This window comes from Dipodomys merriami, unplaced genomic scaffold (assembly GCF_024711535.1).
Source record: "Dipodomys merriami isolate MVZ:Mamm:240054 unplaced genomic scaffold, mDipMer1.0.p SCAF_34, whole genome shotgun sequence".
Taxonomy (NCBI): Eukaryota; Metazoa; Chordata; class Mammalia; order Rodentia; family Heteromyidae; genus Dipodomys; species Dipodomys merriami.
In genome coordinates this window covers 8,563,746-8,584,905 of record NW_027204937.1, presented here as the reverse complement: position 1 = coordinate 8,584,905, position 21,160 = coordinate 8,563,746, and the positions used below count along the sequence as shown (strand labels likewise).

At 36.7% G+C, this 21,160-nt stretch overlaps 1 protein-coding gene across 10 annotated transcripts in view; it reads left to right on the top strand.

Moving 5' to 3' along the window:
• The window catches only part of Osbpl9 (oxysterol binding protein like 9), a 127,110-nt gene that overhangs the window by 94,351 nt on the left and 11,599 nt on the right, over nucleotides 1-21,160 (top strand). For 5 of the 10 annotated variants that reach the window (XM_069987247.1, XM_069987244.1, XM_069987251.1 and 2 more), the window contains 7 exons: nucleotides 3,797-3,835; nucleotides 7,834-7,924; nucleotides 9,685-9,789; nucleotides 13,695-13,854; nucleotides 16,243-16,355; nucleotides 16,444-16,562; nucleotides 20,267-20,352. In XM_069987247.1, coding sequence (XP_069843348.1) covers nucleotides 3,797-3,835; nucleotides 7,834-7,924; nucleotides 9,685-9,789; nucleotides 13,695-13,854; nucleotides 16,243-16,355; nucleotides 16,444-16,562; nucleotides 20,267-20,352 — 713 coding nt within the window. The remainder of the gene's footprint in view (nucleotides 1-3,796; nucleotides 3,836-7,833; nucleotides 7,925-9,684; nucleotides 9,790-13,694; nucleotides 13,855-16,242; nucleotides 16,356-16,443; nucleotides 16,563-20,266; nucleotides 20,353-21,160) is intronic. The other 5 variants (XM_069987245.1, XM_069987249.1, XM_069987248.1 and 2 more) reach the window with 1 other exon arrangement.

Sequence of the window (21,160 nt, the reverse complement as noted above, 5' to 3'; positions counted from 1 at the left end):
CAACCACCAAGGCCCTATCTACATTCAACAATGCAGTTTTATCAGTGGGACAATGTTGAGAAAATTTGATCTACCATATATGTATATATATAACGTGTATGTGTGTGTGTATATATATATATATAAGCAGTATATATCTTGTTAATATTTCTAAGAAAGTCTTTGGGAAAAAATGTTTTGAAATTAGAAGACAGAAACTAAAAGTTAATTACATTTTATCTGTGCCAAAGACTGAATTTTTCTCTGTATAATTTTCAGTGATTCAGTTTAACTATGTCTATAATCAGAATATATAGTTAACCCAGTTGTGCACATAAAAGGGGAACTGACTTGAGGGAGGGAACGCCCAGTCTGAGGCTGTATGAAGGTTATGAAATTCTTTGGTGAATGACAAGACAGGCACATAATATTTCTTGCTTCCTGGCAGCTGATCTGCTTGTATTAATGATTGTATATGGTCTATAATGATGTTGTTTTATATGGCCTACAATGATGTTATAAATGTCCAAATGGTCCTTGGCAGATAAAAGGTACCGATTCCTTAAAGATATTAAAATGTAGTTGCTGTTACGGATATGTAAGAGGGTAAGCACTTCCCTGAGAGGTCCAAAGACCACTCCTAGATTAGAGATTGACTAGGAGGACTCACAGGACACGGCATATAGTCATATTTGCAGCTGAAGTTTATTATAGTAAAGTCAGCAAAGGGAAAAGGCAAATAGGAAAAAGTTCAATGGAAACAGGCACAGGTTTCTAAGAGTCTTCTCTCAGTGGAGGCATACAGGATACATTTAATTCTTCCAACAACAAACTGACCACATGTGTGAAATGTTGTCTGCTTGGGAAGTTCATTAGTGATGTGCCCATTAATGTTCACTTAATGATTTTCATTAGTGATGTTCACTAATGATGTTTTTATAGTATTAGAATAATATTTATTTTAATAATAAACTAATACAGTGTCTACAACCACAAGTCAAGGTAGGCTGAATTGTCCCAAATTTCAGGGTCTTCCCATATCAGAGATTTTACTAATCACCTAGCTACAACTTGTCACATAGCAGCTCTCCCTAACAGAAGGACAAGAAAATGTAGCATGATCCACAACAGCTTTTAAAGGTTTCACCAGGAGGTGTCAAGTCAGTTTCCATTTCACTGGTCAAAGTAAGTCACATGGTTGCACAATGGGCTGGGTGACTGAAATTGTCGAGCTACTGCTATTTCATTGGTCACATGGCTGCACAGTGGCTGGAGAAGTAGAAGTACTATCCAGTCTACTGCCCTTCATGTACCCTTCCATGTTTTTCCTAGAAGATTGTCACATAGGCACTTAACACCTCTTAGACTTTTAAGTATAAACCTATATGGTTTGTATAAACAGCTTAGACACAGTGAGCCTTTCTTACCTATTATGGTGATTTGAACCATCTCGAAATCCAAGTTTCCAGATGCCAGCCAGTGAACAAACAACTTTACAGACAGGCTTCTCTCAAAAGCTAGCTCAGACCTTCCATGTTCTTTTGCTGCATGTTCACTTAAAAAAAAAAGCTCATCCCAACTTTTAAAATGACTCTTGGTTATCTGTTTGATGTATAGATTTCTGAAAAAAATATGCATAATATTTTGTATATTAATATAAAAATAAGATGTAACTTGACTGTGATGTTTAAATCCAAGACCAAAGATTGGTATTTATTGAAACATTGAAGTTTTCAGGTAGGATGGAGTTAAAACTTTATAACCATTTTATGTAAGTATATTTCTATGTAATATTAAAAGATCTTTTCCCCATATTTATGTTTCCTGCTTTTTGAAAAATTGTTCTTTTACCAAAAACAGTTACCTTTATCCTCCCAACCCACAAATGAACATGTAATATACTTACTTTATGTCATAAAATGAAATTTTTAGATGGGTTGATAGGCAGCATGTCTTTAGCAGAAGTTGAGCTGGCTTTATGGGAAACATGAATCAAGTATCAATAGTAGATAAAAAGTATGAAGTAAGATCTAGTTTTGGATGAGCAGTATTAATGCATACAGTAGTAATTTGTGACAGTAATGTAGGTTATTCAGTGTTCTAATTTATGGATGCTTGGACTACTATATATACAGTATAGGCAGATTTGAGTGATTTTAGAGTTCTGAATTCCCATCTGTGGCATTGTTTTTCTTCAGTGAGAGTCTCCTTAGAACCTAGATATTAAATACACTAATCATGCTATAATCTTAGCCTTATTTTAAAAGATGTTTTCTTCTTTCTGAGCATTCTCTTGAGTTATTCCCTATATAGTGTCCCTATGTAGTGTTCACGAAGAAATACTCTTTAACATCCCTGAGGATGAGACAGTCCCAAAGAATATTTCATTTATCATATATTTGCTCATAATGGTTGCAGACTCTGTTAAAAAGGGAAAGGGAAGGAGGGGGATCAAAGTCCAGAATATAGAAAATGCACTCTTCAGTTCCTTCCATGTACATTTATAAGAATGAATGTGTGAGACTAATCAGCCTTGAGTAGAAAAGCCAAGCTAGAGAGTGAGGCACAAAGTTCAAGCTTTACCACCAGCACCAAAAAAAAAAAATTATGTGTGTTGGCAGCTTTCCACCACCTTCCTCCCCAGTCTTCCTTTGCATTCCTTGCATTCTTGGGGAGGCAGGACAAAATAACATACTAATTCAGAACATGAATTCTGGAACTAGACTGCCTATACTACTGGAATAGTAGCTTGTTTGGTCTCAGTTTTCTCATCTATTCAATAAGAATAATAATGATATCTATGTCATGAGGAAATATCTACTGCTGTAGTAGACATTCACTGTTTATCATCATTTTATGGATATAGCAATTATATTTACTGAATAAAAATCAATATCTCTTTATGTAATTCTGAAATCAAGTAGTTAGTCACTGTGTGGAATTGTGTCCATCCTGGGATTTTTAGGACATATTGCGCGTGCGTGCGTGCGTGCGTGCGTGTGTGTGTGTGTGTGTGTGTGTGCGTGTGTGTGTGTGTGTGTACCAATCCTGGGGCTTGATCCTGAGCTTTTGTGCTCAAGGCTAGCACTACCACTTGAGCCACAGCTCAAGACTTTCCTGCCCAGGATGGCTTCAAATTCAGACTGAGGTCTCCTGAGTAGATAGGGTTACAGGTATGATTCAGGAGAGCCCTGTTACTTTTCACATTTTTATTCTAGTGTTTGTTTTTGTTTCAGTTTGAATTCAGGGCCTTGTGCTTGCTAGGCAAGCATTCTACTCCTGAGCCACATCTCCAGCATAGCCATATCTTTAAAGTACAGTAAGAATTTAGGAATTGTGAGGAGTAGGAATAAAGTTAAACGTGGAAATATTGGTGGCACACATTTGGGATCTTTCTCAGGAGCCTGAGGCAGGAAAATTTTAAGTTCTAGTCATCCTGTGCTGCAGTGTGAATTCCAGGTTGTCTTGGGGTTATGAAATGAGACCCTGTCTCAAAAACAAAGGCAGAGGAGCAGAAGACAAATATTGAAGCCCTTTATACTAAACTAGTATATCTGCTTTTAATTCTTGGTACTAATGTGATTATGGTTTAATAGAATATTTCCTCACTGAACCTGAATAGAAGAATAACATTAGTATTGACTGTTGAATAGCCAGTGATAGAATTATGTTTGGCTAGGGAGTGAGCAAATGGGATGAAAATAAATGGTGTTTTGACATTATTACTTAGTGAAATAAACTGTCCCAATAGGAGAAGTACACAAGGTGTTACTTAAATGTAAGAATGAAGTTAATATTTTTAACATTTTTCCTTAAGGACCAGAGTAATGCGGAGCAACACGCAGATGGACTTATAGTAAGTTTAATCTAATCTTTTTCTTTTCCTTTACTTCTGCAGAGCATTATAACCAGTCATGTCAGGAGAGGCCTGAATTTCTACTCATTTTTCAACGCAGATTTTCTCTTTTTACTTTCTCACTGCTTTTGTTGTTAACTCTTGCAATTTTTCTTGAATTCCTAAAGTTTCTTTCAACAATCATTTTGAGGGGAAATGTTAATAATAAATTTTTTCTAAGTATTGGTTCTGATTGGGTCACTTTGCATGTGTTAACTCAAAGGATTAATCGTGATATCAAAACTTGGCTTTTACAACTAAATAAGGCATAACTCACCATGCTACATTTCTTGTCAAATTTCTCTTTTTCTCAGATGAAAGCGGAGAGGGGAGGGTACAATAGTCAAAACAAAACAATCTATATAAATGTGTTTATACGTTCATATCTTTTTTATTTTTGGATTTTAGGTTTTGTATTAACTCTTAACTACTGTATTTATATTGTATTCTTGTTGGAACATGTTACAACATGAATTTTTCACTTCAAGCCTTTTTCTGGTTGTTATTTAGCTTTCTACTCTTCCTTTATATTTAACTTTCCCTTTAAAAATAAAGAAGAAGGGCTGGGAAGGTGGCTCAGTGGTAGAGCGCTTGCCTTGCATGCATGAGGCCCTGGGTTCAATTCCTCAGCACCACATAAGCAAAAAGAAAAAAGCCAGAAGTGGCGCTGTGGCTCAAGTGGTAAGAGTGCTAGCCTTGAGCTGAAGAGCTGAGGGACAGCACCCAGGCCCAGAGTTCAAGACCAAAAAGAAGAAGACAAAGAAAATTGTATGACTAGTATTTTCCAGTGGGATGTAAAAGAATTTGAAGATTTATAGGTTGAGCTACTCTAATTGTATGTTAATTGAGTGACTTCTGGTGGCAATTTATTTTATTGCCAGTCCTGGAGCTTGAACTCAAGGCCTGGGCACTGCCCCTGAGCTTCTTTTGCTTAAGGGGAGCACTCTACCACTTGAGCCACAGAGCCACTGGCCTTTTTTGTTTATGTGGTACTGAGAAATCAAACCCTTCATGCATGCTACACAAGCACACTATCACTAAGCCACATTCCCAGACCTGGTGACAATATTTTTGAAGTAGGAAGCAGTCTGTTGTTTTATTTGACACTTTACAAGTGCTGCCTTATCTGAGATCTAGAAACAACATTTTATAAATCCTTACCTTTAAATCTATCTCATGATTATGCTTAGAAAGGACGAGCATGTTCTCTTTTCATTTGGTTTCAAATGGAAAGCCAGTTTTCATATTTTTAAGAAAGAAGCCTAGGGTAATGGCCCTATTAAATAGTAGATCACCTGCCTAGAAAGCATGAGGTACTGAATTCAACCCCAAAACACACACACACACACACACACACACACACACAAAACATTTTTTGAAATATGAATGTAATAAATCAGAATTTATATTTCTCTGTTCAATGTGTGGATCCTGATAATATAACTGAATTACATAAATGTAATACATTGTAATAAATCTCTGGGAGAGATTTATGTATTTATTAATCTATCATTAAACATTTTTAGCGCCATGGGAACAGACTGTGTTTTCCAGCACATTATAGTCTCAAAGATTATTCCTGAGAATATTCATTTTGGTATTTATTTTCATCTTTTATCCTGAAAGCCAAATTATATTTTAAGAGGTAGTCTGGATTTTATAAAGCATACCAAAAATATCTAATCAGTTATGGTTAAGATAATATAAGAGACTTGTACTCATAGAAAATCAAAATTTGTAGAAACCAAATGTACTAGAGTAATTTACTCAAGAACTATAGCATTTTCCATCAGTGTATATTTTCAAGAAAGGAACTAGGTCTTAGAGCTAGACTGCTTGAGCTTATATACTTGTCTTGCCACTCACTGTCTTTAACCATCTATAAATTGCTTAATTTTTCTGAGTTTTAATGTCCAGCCTCTATAAAGAAAACTGAAGGGTTCCACCTCTAGAAGTTGTTGTACGGTACAGAGTACATATCCAGTAAATATTAACTATATATATTTAAATGTGTATTATGTATTGTTTTGCATTAATGGCTCAACAGATTATGGCTGAAGATTACTTGTTAACACATCTCTAACTCTGAACATGCATTTTTTTAAAGCAAGGTATATAATGTAATTTTACATATTGTAGCCTGAAGGTAAAAGCGTGGAAGCATAGAATAGTTCTTTTTCCAATAAACAAGTTCTGTGTTTTTTAATATACATGCTGTCAAAAAGTTAAAATTACAACCAACTTATATCTCTCTAATTAGCTTTTGTTTGTGATTTATGGATTGTAGATCAGATCTCTCTGACAGAGACAGGAAAAAAGAACCAGTAGGTTACTTTTCTTGCAATCTGAGTCAAAACAGATTCAAGTAGGCTGGAATCAAAAAATGGTTTTAGGATCCTTTCCTAAGAGTTTCAGTTTGATTATTTATCCTAAATGAGTTGATCTAATCTGTTGGGATCTAGTTCAGTTGGTAATTTTTAAATTAAAAAAATAAATACATAACCAGGTACCATGGCTCATGCTGTAATCCTAGCTACTCAGGAAGCTGAGATCTGAGGATAGCAGTTCAAAGCCAGCCCTGGCAAGAAAGTCCATGAGACTTGTTTCTAATTAACCACCAGAAAATCAGAGGTGGCTCTGTGACTCAAAGGGGTAGAGTACTAGCCTTGAACAAAAAAGCACAGGGACAGCACCCAAGCCTTGTGTCCAAGCCCCAGGACTAACAAAAAAATAAATACATGCTATAGCATTGAGAAAAGCACAGATTTGGAAGTTTATTTATTTATGCATTTTTAAAACTTATTCAACAGCAAAAATAAATAAATTCTCCGCTGAGCATTGGTATACTTTTTTGGTATATGTGCAATGGGCACCCAGCTATGAGAGGCTGGCACAGGAGAATTATTAGTTCAAAGCTTCCTTGGGCTACATATTAAGTTATAGGTCACTGTGCACTATGTAGCAAAGACCTTGTCTCAACATAAATAAACCAAAATTCACCAGTAACATCACTCAAAAAATAAAAATAGGGCTGGGAAGGTGGCTCAGTGGTAGAGTGCTTGCCTCGAATGCATGAGGCCCTGGGTTCGATTCCTTAGCACCACATAAGCAGAAAAGGCCAGAAGTGGCGCTGTGGCTCAAGTGGTAGAATACTCGCCTTGAGCTAAAGAGCTGAGGAACAACACCCAGGACCAGAGTTCAAGCCTCACAACCAACAAAAAATAAATAAATAAAAATAGAATCAGTAAGTAGCTCTTGTTTTTAAGATTCTTCCAGAGAGTGGAGGTGTGGCTCAAGTGGTAGAATGCCAACTAGCCTTGAGTGCAAAAGCCAAGTAAGAGCATATGACCCTGAGTTCAGGCTCCATTACCATCACGAGGAAGGAAAGAAGGAGCTTTCATACTTTTCAAAAAAATTTTTGCCTTCAAAGCCTAGAAACCTGGACTCTTCCTCCTAAGTTTGTCTCTGCGTGTTTAAATCATTTCCTTTTTATCTTCAAAATTCTCAAAAAGCCTTTCCCATACCCGTAAGAGGCCCAACTTTACTTTCAGTTAATACCTATACATCTATACAGCAATGGGCTGGAATGCAAAGATGTCTTCATAATACAAAATGGTGAATTAAGAGTTTTGAAGCACTGAATTAAATTGAGAGATTATTGTTTTGGCTTAATGAAATTTCCTATACCATCTGATATTTGCTAAGCTTTCCCATTTAGCTTTTAACTTGGTATGACAGTGGTTCATTTATTTTCCTTTTAAACTATGCTTTGTTAGAGGAAATTCTCTTCACATACTTAGAAAAAAGTGTTTTGTTTCCTCTTTCGCCTTTTGACAAACTTATCTGTGTAGCTATCCTCAGGATTTTGCTGTCACAGTGGGCCTTTCATTCATCTGGGGTGGGTCAGAAAGAGAAGGACATTTAATTAAAAATAATTGTGATGTGTTTCTTTATCTCAGAGTACTATTAATCCTGTAGATGCAATATACCAACCTAGTCCCTTGGAACCTGTGATCAGCACAATGCCTTCCCAGACTGTGTTACCTCCAGGTATAGTATTTGGAAAAATATTTTAAGATCTGTAGATAAGAAAATTTTAATTTCTGTGTTCATCATAGTATTTTTAGCATCTTGTATATTTAAGAAATAATAATATGATCACAAAAAATATATTTGAATAGCTGGGCACTGGTGGCTCATGCCTATAATCCTAGCTACTTAGTAGGCTGAAATCTAAGGATTGCAGTTGGAAAGCTAGAGCAGGGAAATCCGTGAAACTCTTATCTCCAATTAATCACCAGAAAACTGGTAGTGGAGCTTTGGCTCCAAGTGATAAGAGCATTTACTCTGAGCAAAGATGGTCGGGGACTGCACACAGGCCCTGAGTTCAAGCCCCATGACCAAAGAAAAACAAAGCACACACACACACAATATTTGAATAGTTAGAACTTTTGAAGTATGATGGAAGAGAGACTTCGATTTGCTAGTAAAGGTAGGTTTGTATCACTCAGAATTCATAGCCATCATAAAAACTTAGTATACTTTAATCTGATTAAAGAGAATCCAAGAATACTCAGTTTTATATTTTTGTAATTCTGAACATTATAAATATTTTATTCACAGTGGATTTTAGTATGAGAAAAGGAAGAATGAAAAGAATGAATAGTGATAAGATGTGTTTTTAAGTATAGAGCAGTATTTTTGAAAAATCAACAAAGGAGAGTCTAAAGCCACACTAATTCCTTTAGTCTTTTTGTGGCATCCAGAATTTTCTTGTTCTGTGTGATGATAGCAAGCTTAGAAATTGTACTATGAAAGGGACAGTCTTTTTTTTCTTAGTACTTAGCATATGAAGTCGTTTCATGAATATTTGATCCTTAAGAGAATGAGTTTGATATGTCCCAGGCTTCTAAAGAGAAGGTACTTTGTCCTATTCAGATTTTATGTGGTTTGAGAAACAGAAACAACTCATTAGGAGCTTTTGTTGGTTTTTCAGAGTGATCATACTAGGGTACGATCATACTAGGGTGCCATCATGGCTGATCTCACAATATCTTTTCCACCTGGGGTCTTAGTGCTATGTAGCATAGTATCAATAAGGTATTTGTTTTGTGTTGGTGATATTGAGGCTTGAACTCAGGAATTCATGCTTGGCTAGGCTCAGCTATACCACCAGCCCTTTTTTGTGCTGTTTCCTTTTTTGTCTTTGAGATAGGATCTTGCTTTCTGCCCAGGTACGTGGCTTGTGACCTATATGCTTTAGGCTTCCTATCATAGCTTGGGTAATAGGCATATGCTACCACACTCAGCTCTTGGTTAAGGAAAGGGGTCTCATGAACTTTTCTGCCCAGATTGGCCTTGAACTGTGAACCTCCCAAGTAAGATTACTGGTGTGAGCCACCATCATCTAGCTCATTAATTTTTTTAATTTATTTTTTTTTTTTTAATTTTTTTTTTGTCGGTCATGGGCCTGAACTCAGGGCCTGGGCGCTGTCCCTCAGCTCTTAGCTCAAGGCTAGCACTCTGCCACTTGAGCCACCGCACCACCTATGGCCTTTTCTGCTTATGTGGTATTGAGGAATCAAACCCATGGCCTTATGCGTGCGAGGCAAGCGCTCTACCACTGAGCCACCTTCCCAGCCCCTAGCTCATTACATTTTAAGAAATTAGAAAGTCTTAAAGGAGTAACATGAACTTGACCTAGTGAAATATTGTTATAGAAATTTCTGATCTTTAAGATTATGCATCCTAAATAGTTGTAGTCAATGGAGTGTGTGTTTGACTCTTTCTCTAACTTATTTCAAATCTAGAACCTGCTCAGTTGTGTAAATCAGAGCAGCGTCCATCTTCCCTACCCGTTGGACCTGTATTAGCAACCTTGGGACATCATCAGACTCCAACACCAAATAGTACAGGTACAGATTTGTATAACCATTAGTACTTATAATTCTCCACTAACATTTGAGATTTGTGTTTGATTACTAATGGGAAGAAGGTTTGAAGAAGTGTGATATGTATTTCTGTTGGAAATAGCTTAATTTTTTATCATGTTTATAGTTCCATACATGACATTGGAACCTGAATGAACCAGCAGTTTTAGTAATTTAAGAAAAACTAGAGTAGAATGTATGTTGCATGTGTATGTTAAGAATGACTTGGGGATCCATATCACATTGTTTTAAAAATGAATTACTCAGCTGGGCACCAGTGGCTCATGCCTGTAATCCTAGCTACTAAGGAGGCTGAGGTCTGAGGATCACAGTTCAAAGCCAGCCCAGGCAGAAAAGTCTGTGAGACTCTTATCTCCAATAAAAACACCAGAAAACTGGAAGTGGCACTGTAGCTCAAGTGGTAGAATGCTAGCCTTGACCTAAAGAGCTCAGGGACAGGGCCCAGGCCCAAAGTTCAAGCCCCACAACCGACCCAAAAAAAAAAAAAAGAATTACTCCCCAGACACCAGTGGCTTACACCTGTAATCCTAGCTACTCAAGAGGCTCAGACCTAAGGATTGCAGTTTGAAACTAATCTGGGCAAGAAAGTTAATGAGACTTCATTAAATTACCACACCCCCAGGAAGTGGAGCTGTGGCTGAAGTGATAGAGCACTAGTCTTGAGTGATAGAGCACTAGTCTTGAATACAAAAGCACAGAGACATCCCTGAGTCCATTCCCTGAGTTCAAGCTCTAGGACCAGCATAAAAAAAATAACCGCCCCCCCCCAAAAAAAAAACCCTCTCAATTTAGACTGCATATTTTCTTATTGTAAAGGAATGAAACATGGAAGTATACAGAACAAAAGCTGAGAAGTCCTCAGTTCATCCCAGTCATTTTTGTCTCTGTCTGTCTGTATGTATGTATGTATGTATATATCTCTAGTATATAATTTTATTGTTATAACCTAAATGAGGTTATGTGTTTTCTGTGAGTGGCGCTTGTCATGTAATAGTAAATGTTTCATTTGATCACATAATTAAGTCTACAGAATTCTTTTTACAGCTGCCTAAGCCAGTGGTACCTTTTTTTTAGTAATGGAATATTGTTTCTATTATTTCCTCTTACAGCTATAGTTCAGTATATCCTGTTTAGCAACTTTGGCACATAGATGTTTTTACATTTTTGCCAATTAAATGGGCAAAAAATAAACACTTAATTTTCACTTACATTTTCTTAATTAATTTAGAATTATGGTCTTTATTCTCAGTGTTAGATGCTAGAATTATTGCTCATCTAGATGAGCATTTCATTTTATAAAGAACCAAAATAAAGAGAGTGTATACACTTAGGGCTTTTGACCCTCTTAATCAAGGTGGCCAGAACCAAAGGCATTATTGAACAGGTAAGTGCTCAGCCTCTCTATTCTTCCAGACTTCTTTCTGGGTAGTTACACCCTGTGTAGTCAAAAAAATTTGCCATGTGGCTTTAACCCACTTTGCATTTGAATCAGTAAAGATATTAATGCTGTACTATTTATTTATTTGGCCAGTACTAGGGTATGAACTCAGCACCTTTCACTCTCACTTAACTTTGTTGACTCAAGTTGGTGCTCTTACCTTTAGAGCCATATGTCCACTTCCTGCATTCTGCTTGATTATGGGGGATAAGGGTCTCTTGCATTTGTCTTTCTAGGCTGATTTCAAACTAGAATCCTCAGATCTCAGCTTCATGAGTAGCTAAGATTACATGTGGTGCCTACAATTAATTTAATACTTAACAGCATGGATGGAAGATGCCTTCTGAATCTTGAAAGAAAAAAATAAGTCAATAAGAAATTTTTTATTAATGCTCTTGGGAAAATGTCAGTAAGCAAATGGGTAATGAAGTTGAAGATTGGGGCTGGCATCTATATTTCATAGGCTTATATCACATTTTACTCATTGTAAAAATAATACCTAAGAGTTTTGTTTTGTGCTATGTATATTGGAGAATGTTAGATTTATGAGACAGCCTAAAATAAATATGATATGGATGTATATTATATAAATATGTTTACAAACATATACTTATTTATTTACATTAAATGTAACTAATTACCAACATAGAGCAAAAAAGGAACAAGAAATCATGTATCTGCTCTCAAAAAATTTCAGTCCTCTACATGTAATAATAAATATTTCATATAGTTACATAATTATATATATTTACATATTATTTATAATATATACTTATATAATATACATTTTATATTGTAAATATATGCTCATATTATAAATATATGCTTACATATAACTACAAAAAAGAAACAAGAAATCATGTATTTGCTCTCATAAAGAAATTTTAAGTCTTTGGTTTGACCTTTTCAGACTGATTTTCTTTTTTTTGGGGGGGGGGTGTCCAGTCGTGGGGTCTGAACTCTGGGCCTGGGCGCTGTCCCTCAGCGCTTCAGCTCAAGGCTAGCCACTTGAGCCACAGCACCACTTCCAGCTTTTTTCTTTTTGCTTATGTGGTGCTGAGGAATTGAACCCAGGGCCTCATACATGCAAGGCAAGCGCTCTACTACTGAGCCACCTACCCAGCCCTGATTTTCTTTATAGACCAATTTTCATTGGAATATTTGCTTGCTACTTAATTATTTGTAATTCCTTGTCTATTTTTTTAAGTTTTATTTTATTGTAAAGATGCTTTACAGGAGGGTTGTCTATTTTGTTCCTATTACAATTAGAGACAGTTTATTTTCCTCCCCTTCTGCTATTAGAGAACAAATTTGTTAAGGTTAGCTTCCTTTGGAATTGTCACTATTGATAAGCATTATCTTTTAGGCTACAAACTTTGGTTTTAGAAAGTATTTTGTGAGCATGCAACTAGCTGAATTGCTCTTAAATGTTGAATCAAAGGTACGGGAAATGACACGCACGCACGCACGCACGCACGCACGCACTCTGCAGCCCAGCATTTGATTGCTGCTGTTTCCAATTTCATTTAGGCCTGTAGGCTTAGCTTTGATTGCCAGCTGTCAATTAACTTTAATCTCCACCAAACATTTAGAGCAGACTGGCATAAATTACAGACAGCCTTAGCTGTTCAGTAAATTAGATTGATCTCAGTATTTTGATTGATACCGTTTTTGTTATTGCTTTAATACTCAGTATACACATTATCTCAGATTAGATGGTAGTCTTCTTTCTCTGATCTCCACTAACTTCTGTCTTTAGTAAAACTCTTTAGAAATATGCTCTTCCTAATCTTCCTTTCCATATTCTTCCCATTGTAGCCACTGCCTTAGGTTTAAGTAGAAAAGAAATGAAACACTTGGATAATATATTCTCAGAGCTTTGAGTAAGGTTTTGTGTTTTCCATGTGACTATAGTTAAAAAAAGTTAATAGAATGTAATATTTGGGATAATATTTAACCATTTATGTGGTCTTGTTATTCTATTTGCCTTTTCACTGTCTCTAGATATCTAGGTTTATAGCATAAAAGCCTTGGGTCTCCATTAGTATTGGAATCTGTTGTAGGATTTCTAGTACCAAAATTCACATAATCAAAAGAGCACTCTTCATAATATTAAATTAATTTTAAGTTATAGAGTGAGGATATGGAGGTGTTGTTTAAGAGGCTAGAAGGGTTTGTAGCTCATTGATAGAGTATTTGACTAACAAGTGTGAAGCTCTAGAGTTCAATCCATAGTACCACAAAAAAGAACAAAACCAAATAAGTATAAAACAAAAAGCTATGTCTCCATTCTATAACATGATTTTATACTTTTTTTAACATGTAGTATAGACATATCTACCAACTTAACCAAATTTTAGAAAGGTATGCCTTGTCTTCATCTCCTTATTACCAAACTTTTTTTTCTAATTAAAACTTTTAAACTTTCTAGGCAGTGGGCATTCACCACCTAGTAGCAGTCTAACTTCTCCAAGCCATGTCAACTTGTCTCCAAATACAGTCCCAGAGTTCTCTTACTCTAGCAGTGAAGATGAATTCTATGATGCTGATGAATTCCATCAAAGTAGCTCATCCCCAAAGCGCTTGATAGAGTAAGTATATAAGCAAATGACTTCTGATTTTTTAATGTTATTTGACTTAAAAATTACTGTTAGTGACAAACTTTCCTTATAAAATCTGTTGGACAGGCTTATTTTTCATTTGCTCAATAGCAAAGTCAGTTCTGTGAGTATTTTACTCTTTACTTAATCTAAATGAGATAAAGACCATCAACTGTGATAATATACCAGTAATGTTAGAGTAACTCTTGTCTTTTCTGTAGCAGCACCAACATCACAAATTAGAAATTACTGATACTTATTTTTCTAAGTCATATAAAATAATCATATAATCAGACATCGTACTATGTGGAAAGATGATACAGAAGTTAAAAAGATCATGTCTCTGCTCTGAAATAAATTAAGCTGTTGTGGAGAACCAACAGCCATGTATAAATCAGAAGTACTGGTATGTTGTCAGTCCATTTGGACTGCTGCTTAACTAGGTAGTAGAATTACAATTTGGTAGTAGAAATACGGTTCTCACAGTTGTGGATATTGGGGCTGGCAGGGTTGGTGTTTAGTTGAGAGTTAAGTAGCTGTCTGGTTGCTTTCTGTTTAAGTAGAGGGTGCCATCTTTCTGTGTCCTCACATGGTGAAAGAACTCCCTGGAGTCTTTTATAGAGACAAGAATTCCATGAATAGGGGGCTGGGAAGGTGGCTCAGTGGTAGAGCGCTTGCCTTGCATGCATGAGGCCCTGGGTTAGATTCCTCAGCACCACATAAGCAAAAAGAAAAAAGCCAGAAGTGGCGCTGTGGCTCAAGTGGTAGAGCGCTAGCCTTGAGCTGAAGAGCTCAGTGACAGCGCCCAGGCCCAGAGTTCAGGCCCCATGACCAGACCCCCCCCCAAAAAAAAAGAATTCCATGAATAAAGGTGTTGACCTCATGACTTGATCCCATGCGAAGGCTTCTCCTAATAATATACATTGGTGATTACGTTTCAACATAGGAATCTGGGGAGTACACAGGCATTCATTCAGACCATAGCACGTGCACAGAAAGCCATGGGGCATTTTGAAGTCTTGAGAAATCCAAAGAGTGTTCGCAGAGGAGAGAGATGTCATCCTGAGTTGTGATGTTGATGAGAGAAGGGATCTAGTGGTGAGGATGGCTGGATGGCATGTTTCCATACAAGAGGAACCTGGTAAGAAGGAAGGAAGAGAAAGAAGGGAAGCTGACAAAGCCTGGGCCTGAAGGAATCCTTTAGCCTTATAAGAATTCTGAGCATTTTCCTCTGAACAATGGTAGTGGCTGGTTTTATTTGCCTGTTAAAAATTATGTAGAATTAGATGCAGAGAATTTGATAACAGGTTAAAAAAACAAACACAAAAACTAGCCAATCCTGGAAGTAAACAGAGAAGTGTAGGTGATCTAGCCTAAGATGATAGCATTATTGATTTTTTTTTCTTTTTTTTTTTTTTTTTTTTTGGTCGGTTGTGGGGCCTGAACTCTGGGCCTAGGCACTGTCCTTCAGCTCTTCAGCTCAAGGCTAGTGCTCTACCACTTGAGCCTCAGCACCACTTCCAGCTTTTTCTGTTTATGTGGTGCTGAGGAATTGAACCCAGGGCCTCACACATGCAAGGCAAGCACTCTACCACTGAGCCATCTTCCTAGCTCTAGCAATTATTGATTTCTTAACTGAATACAGTGAGTCATGCCTTAATCCCAGTTTCTTAGAGAGCAAAGATTGGATCACAGTTTGAAGTCAGTCTGGGCAAAAAGTTGATGAGGATCCTAGCTCATAAACTCATCAAACCAAGTTTAGTGGTGTACAACTATGTAGGAGGCAGATATAGATCCAGCCAGGAGCATAAGATCTTGAGTTCAAGCCATAGTACTTGCCAATAAAGGAGGGGGCGGGACAGGGGTTCTACAACAAGGAATGAAGAGAAGGAGGGAAAGAAAGAAATGTTCATCTATAATCGCATATATAATCTGTAGGTGTTTTGGTTTTTTTTTTTAGGTGGTGGGGGAGGGGGGAGAGGGAAGGGAGGGTTGGCCAGTCTAGGGGCTTGAACTTAGGGCCTGGGAACTGTCCCTGAACTAATTTTGCTCAAGGCTAGCACTCTACCACTTGAGCCACAGCACCACTTCTGGCTTTTTTTGTTTATGTCATACTGAGGAATTGAACCCAGGACTTCATACATGCTAGACAAGCACTCTACCAGTAAGCCACATTCCCAGTCCCTTCCCCCCCCCAAAAAAAAAATTCTGTGGTTTTTAAACAAAATAACTATCTAACATTTCTACATATGTAACCAACTAATTGTTTCTGTTACCCATCTATATTTATTGGTTTTAATTAGATTTATTGGTTGCCTAAATATCTTGCTATGAATTGATATTTATTTTGATTTAGCTTAAAAAGTGTTTGTTTTTAAGTTCTTCAGGATCTGCCTCAGTCTTAACCCATAGCAGCTCGGGAAATAGCCTAAAGCGCCCAGATACCACAGAATCACTGAATTCTTCCATGTCCAATGGAACAAGCGATGCTGGTAGGGAGTCTTTGAGAACCCTTTCTTTCTTACAAACATTTTAGCAGCACAGTTTTAAACCCATGGAAAACGCTGTGTTCTACTTTAGACCTTTTTGACTCACATGATGACCGGGACGACGAGGGGGAGGCAGGCTCTGTGGAGGAGCACAAGAGTGTCATCATGCACCTCTTGTCACAAGTCAGGCTTGGCATGGATCTCACTAAGGTAAGACCCACATCTGGCCTTTTAGTCTTACTGGGTAAATCAGTTGCCAACAATTGGGTGGTGAGTGTACTTGGGAAAAGTAGTATATTTTCTGTTTATACTTGCATCTTCTGATATGCTATATATGTAGATGAGTAAACTGGAAATTGTTAAGATGGATTAAATAAATGAAACTAGAATAACTTCATAGAAAGTAGTGTATGGATTAAGATTTAATTTTATTTGCAACAAATGAGAAATGGTATTTGGCTTTGCCAGTAATTTGGGCAGCCTTGTGGTCAAAGGACCTGTGTTAGCTACCTTTGCTAGTCAAACCAGGAGACTTTGAATAGATCTTGTCCTCTGTGATTGCATGCAAAATGAACAGTGGCCCACTTCAGTAGATTGTTGTAAGGATTGGAAAAGGTGGTTAGTTTAAAATTGTATGACACCTATTAAGTCATACTGTGACTGTGAATTTAAATTGCAAGCTCTCCATAGAATGTCTCATGGGTATAGGAGACTGTTGAGTGGTTATCTTTGTATATGCCTCTTTCACTTCTTACCACAACACTGCACAGTGTTACAAAAAGAAACTAAAGGGGCTAGGAATGTGGTCTAGTGGTGGAGTGCTTGCCTAGAATACATGAAGCCCTGGGTTCAATTCCTCAGTATCACATAGACAGGAAAAAAAAATGGAAGTAGTCCTGTGGCTCAAGTGGTAGAGAGCTAGCCTTGGCTCAGGGACTGTGCCCAAGCCCCGAGTTCAAGAGGGGGAAAAAAAAAAGCCAGGCGCCGGTGGCTCACACCTGTAATCCTAGCTGCTCAGGAGGCTGAGATCTGAGGATCACAGTTCAAAGCCAGCCCAGGCAGGAAAGTCCATGAGACTTATATCTCCAATTAACCACCAGAAAACCAGAAGTGGCACTATGGCTCAAGTGGTAGACCACTAGCCTTGAGCTGGAGAGCTCAGGGACAGTGTCCAGGCCCAGAGTTCAAGCCCCACTACTGACAAAAGAAGAAGGAAGAAGAAACTAAGAGAAGTTAATAACAATAAAACTGGATCATTTTAAGAGAACTGAATGTCTAGTTTGTCCTGTGGTTTTTAAAATGTGGAGTCATTCCACTGTTGCTTTTGTCTTGAAGACTTGGATTATAGTAACTTCCATATTGATTGAATTATTATTCTACCCAGCTTTAAGAAGTTATTTAAATTTTGGATTTTTATCTGTTATGACAAAATCAAGCCCAGTACTATGGTTGTTGTCAGTAGGGAACTTGACTTAGTTTTAGATTTATAAGGCTAATTGCATAATAGATTCTCATAATTACAGTCATGTATCACTTAACCACAGGGAGATGGCCTAAGAAATGTGTTAATAGGTGATTTTATCATCATGGATGCATTGTAGAGTGTGCTTACACAGCCTAGATGATACAGCCTACCTCATACCTAGGATATATTTTACTTTTATGGGACCAGTGTGATATATGCAGTCTTGCCTTTGAGCAGTTACGTGGCTCATAACTATGTAATAAAAACTTATTCCTAAATGTAAGTGAAAATAGACACATAAGAATTAACAATAATTTTTGGATCCCAACATACAGGAATGCATGAGGTAGGAGAATACATACAGGTAGCATATCCATATTAGATTTGCATAACTTTGGCCCTGTGTTATTGGAAAAGACATGCATTTCCTAGCATACTTCCCATTGAATCACATTGGCCCGAGCCAGGCATACATCCATATCTAAAGCAGTTACTGACAAGAATGTGTATGATTGGGTTAGATTAATCCACTCCCTCCCCTTAAGACTTGGCAACCTATAGCCAAACCTGAACTGAATCAGAGTTCTGTTCGGGGTGAAGTGGGGAGTTAGGTAAACAACCAAAGATACTTTCTACAAAAAAATTTATAATTTTTACTTCATGTAATCTTCTTTTCCAGATAGTATTATTTGGTCAGTAGCCACTGAAAGCTTGTTATATTGCAAATAATGTTACAATTATTTTACTGAATATGTCAAAAATTAGCCATTCTAGAAATCTTTTTTGACAAAAATGGCTGTGATTTCCAAGTTTCTGAAATTTGTACAATTTTACAATAATATCTTAAATTTGGATTATATTCTCCTGTTTCTAAAAATGTTCCAGATACTTTCCATAGTTTGTTTTCCAAATACCAAAAGTTTTGAACATATAACAAAGTCATATCCATTATCTTCAAAATAATTGTAAGATATAACCACAGGATGTAATCATTCTTTTTTACCAGTATTTACAGAGAGGTTGAGTTAATTTTCCAGATCCTTCTCACAGTTAAGAAATTGCTCTTGGTCCTCAGTTCCCCTTCATTGCTGTTCTGGCAGTTTGACATAATGGCATGGGCTACTATATGCCAAAAACATTGAAGACCTGTGAGTAAGAGCTCTCAGGAAAATTTATAAGGAGAAAAATTTGTTGGCTTACAAGTGAAATTAAACTTTTAAGATATTATTGGATGTTTGTTTCTTTCCTTTGAATTGCTAGCAAAATTCCTTTGTTCTATTTTCTACTAGACTTGGATCTTTTTTTTTTTTCTAAGAAATACATATTTTTTGTCAATTGTGGGGCTTGAACCCAGGTTCTGTGCACTGTCACTGAGCCCTTTATGTTCAAGGTTAGTGCTCTGCTACTTTGAGCCACAGCTCCACTTCTGGTTTTTGAGTAGTTAATTGGAGAAAAGAGTCTCATAGAGACACAACTGTGATCCTCAGATCTCAGCCTCCTGAATAGCTAGAATTACAGGCATGAGCCACCAGCAAAAATTTATTTTTATTTATTTAATTTTATTTTTGTTATTTCTTTTTGGTACTAGGGATTGAACCTAGGATGTTGCACTTGCTATACAAGACTAAAGGGGTTTTAATTCAGTGTCATTTTATGACTATAATGAATCTTGTATAATCTTTTTCATGTTGATTTGTTAGAATTATTTATGTATTAAAGGTATGTACCCCTGTTTTGTTTATCCAGTATTCCTAATTTATAATTTTTAAGTCCTCCAAAAAAACAGGATCAGTGTTTATATAAGCTTTTCTGCTGGTCTAAACATATTTATGCTATAAATATACATATCTTTTGGGAAACCTGGAACTTGGATTCGGCCACCCAAGTTTGGGATACAGTAGCATCTATTGAAAGTTTCTTACTGTGTAATAGTAGCTTGAGAATGTTAGTATGAATAAAAGTCCTTTTACTGTAGGAATGAATCCAGTATTTGAAGATTACCCCAGAGTCAGACCCAGTTTCAAATTCAACATTTACAGTGAATAGTGAGAAAATTTCTTGTTGTATCTGTTCTTTTTCTCTACTATAATTGATTTTTTCATCATATGGCTGTTATACAACTTGATAAAATAGTGTGTACACAAAGACTCAATAGATAGGTGATAGAAAAGAATTGCTGCTGTGTCGTTGTTATGCTAGTAGAGGAAAGGAACTTGAAAAGAGAAAGTAACATTTGAACATGCAAATCTCCCTTTCTGTTTTTCATCTGCTGGGCATTTCTGAACCAGAACAGTTTGGGAAATGATTGTAAGAAGATGCCTAGGAAATAAGTGGTGGATGTCACTATTATTAGACTTATAGAGTACTTTTTAGTAGTTCTTCCATCTGTTTAATCAGTTTATCAGTCATAGAATTAGACTTTCAAAAGTATCAAATGTGTGTTTTTCAGGTAGTTCTTCCAACATTTATTCTTGAAAGAAGATCTCTTTTAGAAATGTATGCTGACTTTTTTGCACACCCGGACCTGTTTGTGAGGTATTTAACTAAGTTGTTGCATAATAATTTTCTACCTTTGCTAGATAGATTCTTCTTGCCTTTTAAACATTTCTACTGTTACAAAAGCCATATTGAATATTGTATTGATATGGAATGCCTATTTCTGAGATCTGAGGATCATTTTTCAACGCCATCCCAGGCAGGAAAGTCTGTGAGACTCCTAACTTCAATAAACCACTCAGAAAACCGGAAGTGACGCAGTGGTTCAAGTGGTAGAGTGCTAGTCTTGAGTTGAAGAGCTTTAGGACTGAGAATGTGGCTTAGAGGTAGAGTGCTTGCCTAGCATGCATAAAGCCCTGGTTTCAGTTCCTCAGTACCACATACACAGAAAAAGCCAGAAGTAGCACTGTGGCTCAAATAGTAGAGTGCTAGCCTTGAGCAAAGAAGCTCAGGGACAATGCCCAGGCCTTGAGTTCAAGCCCCAGGACTGGCAAAAAAAAAAAAGGCAACTTTAAAGCATATTAAAGGTGGCTAACATTTCTAGGATCAAAACTAAGAGGTTTTTTGATTGAGACTTTGGCAAATACTATTAACTTATTTTTTGTACTATATCCTGATAATGTTCACTTAACTGAATTCAGCAAGCCTTTCTAAAATACCTGTTGTTTGTCAGGCATTTTGCTATGAATTGAAATGATAATTCTAAGTATAACACTTGAAATAATAGCCATATGTACAGGGAAAGAAGTAGGGTAAATGTGGTATTGATTTACAAAAAGGAGCATTCCCATCTCTTCTCATTGGTAGTAGAAAAAGTTTCTTATAATAGATACTGTCCTAATCTCCC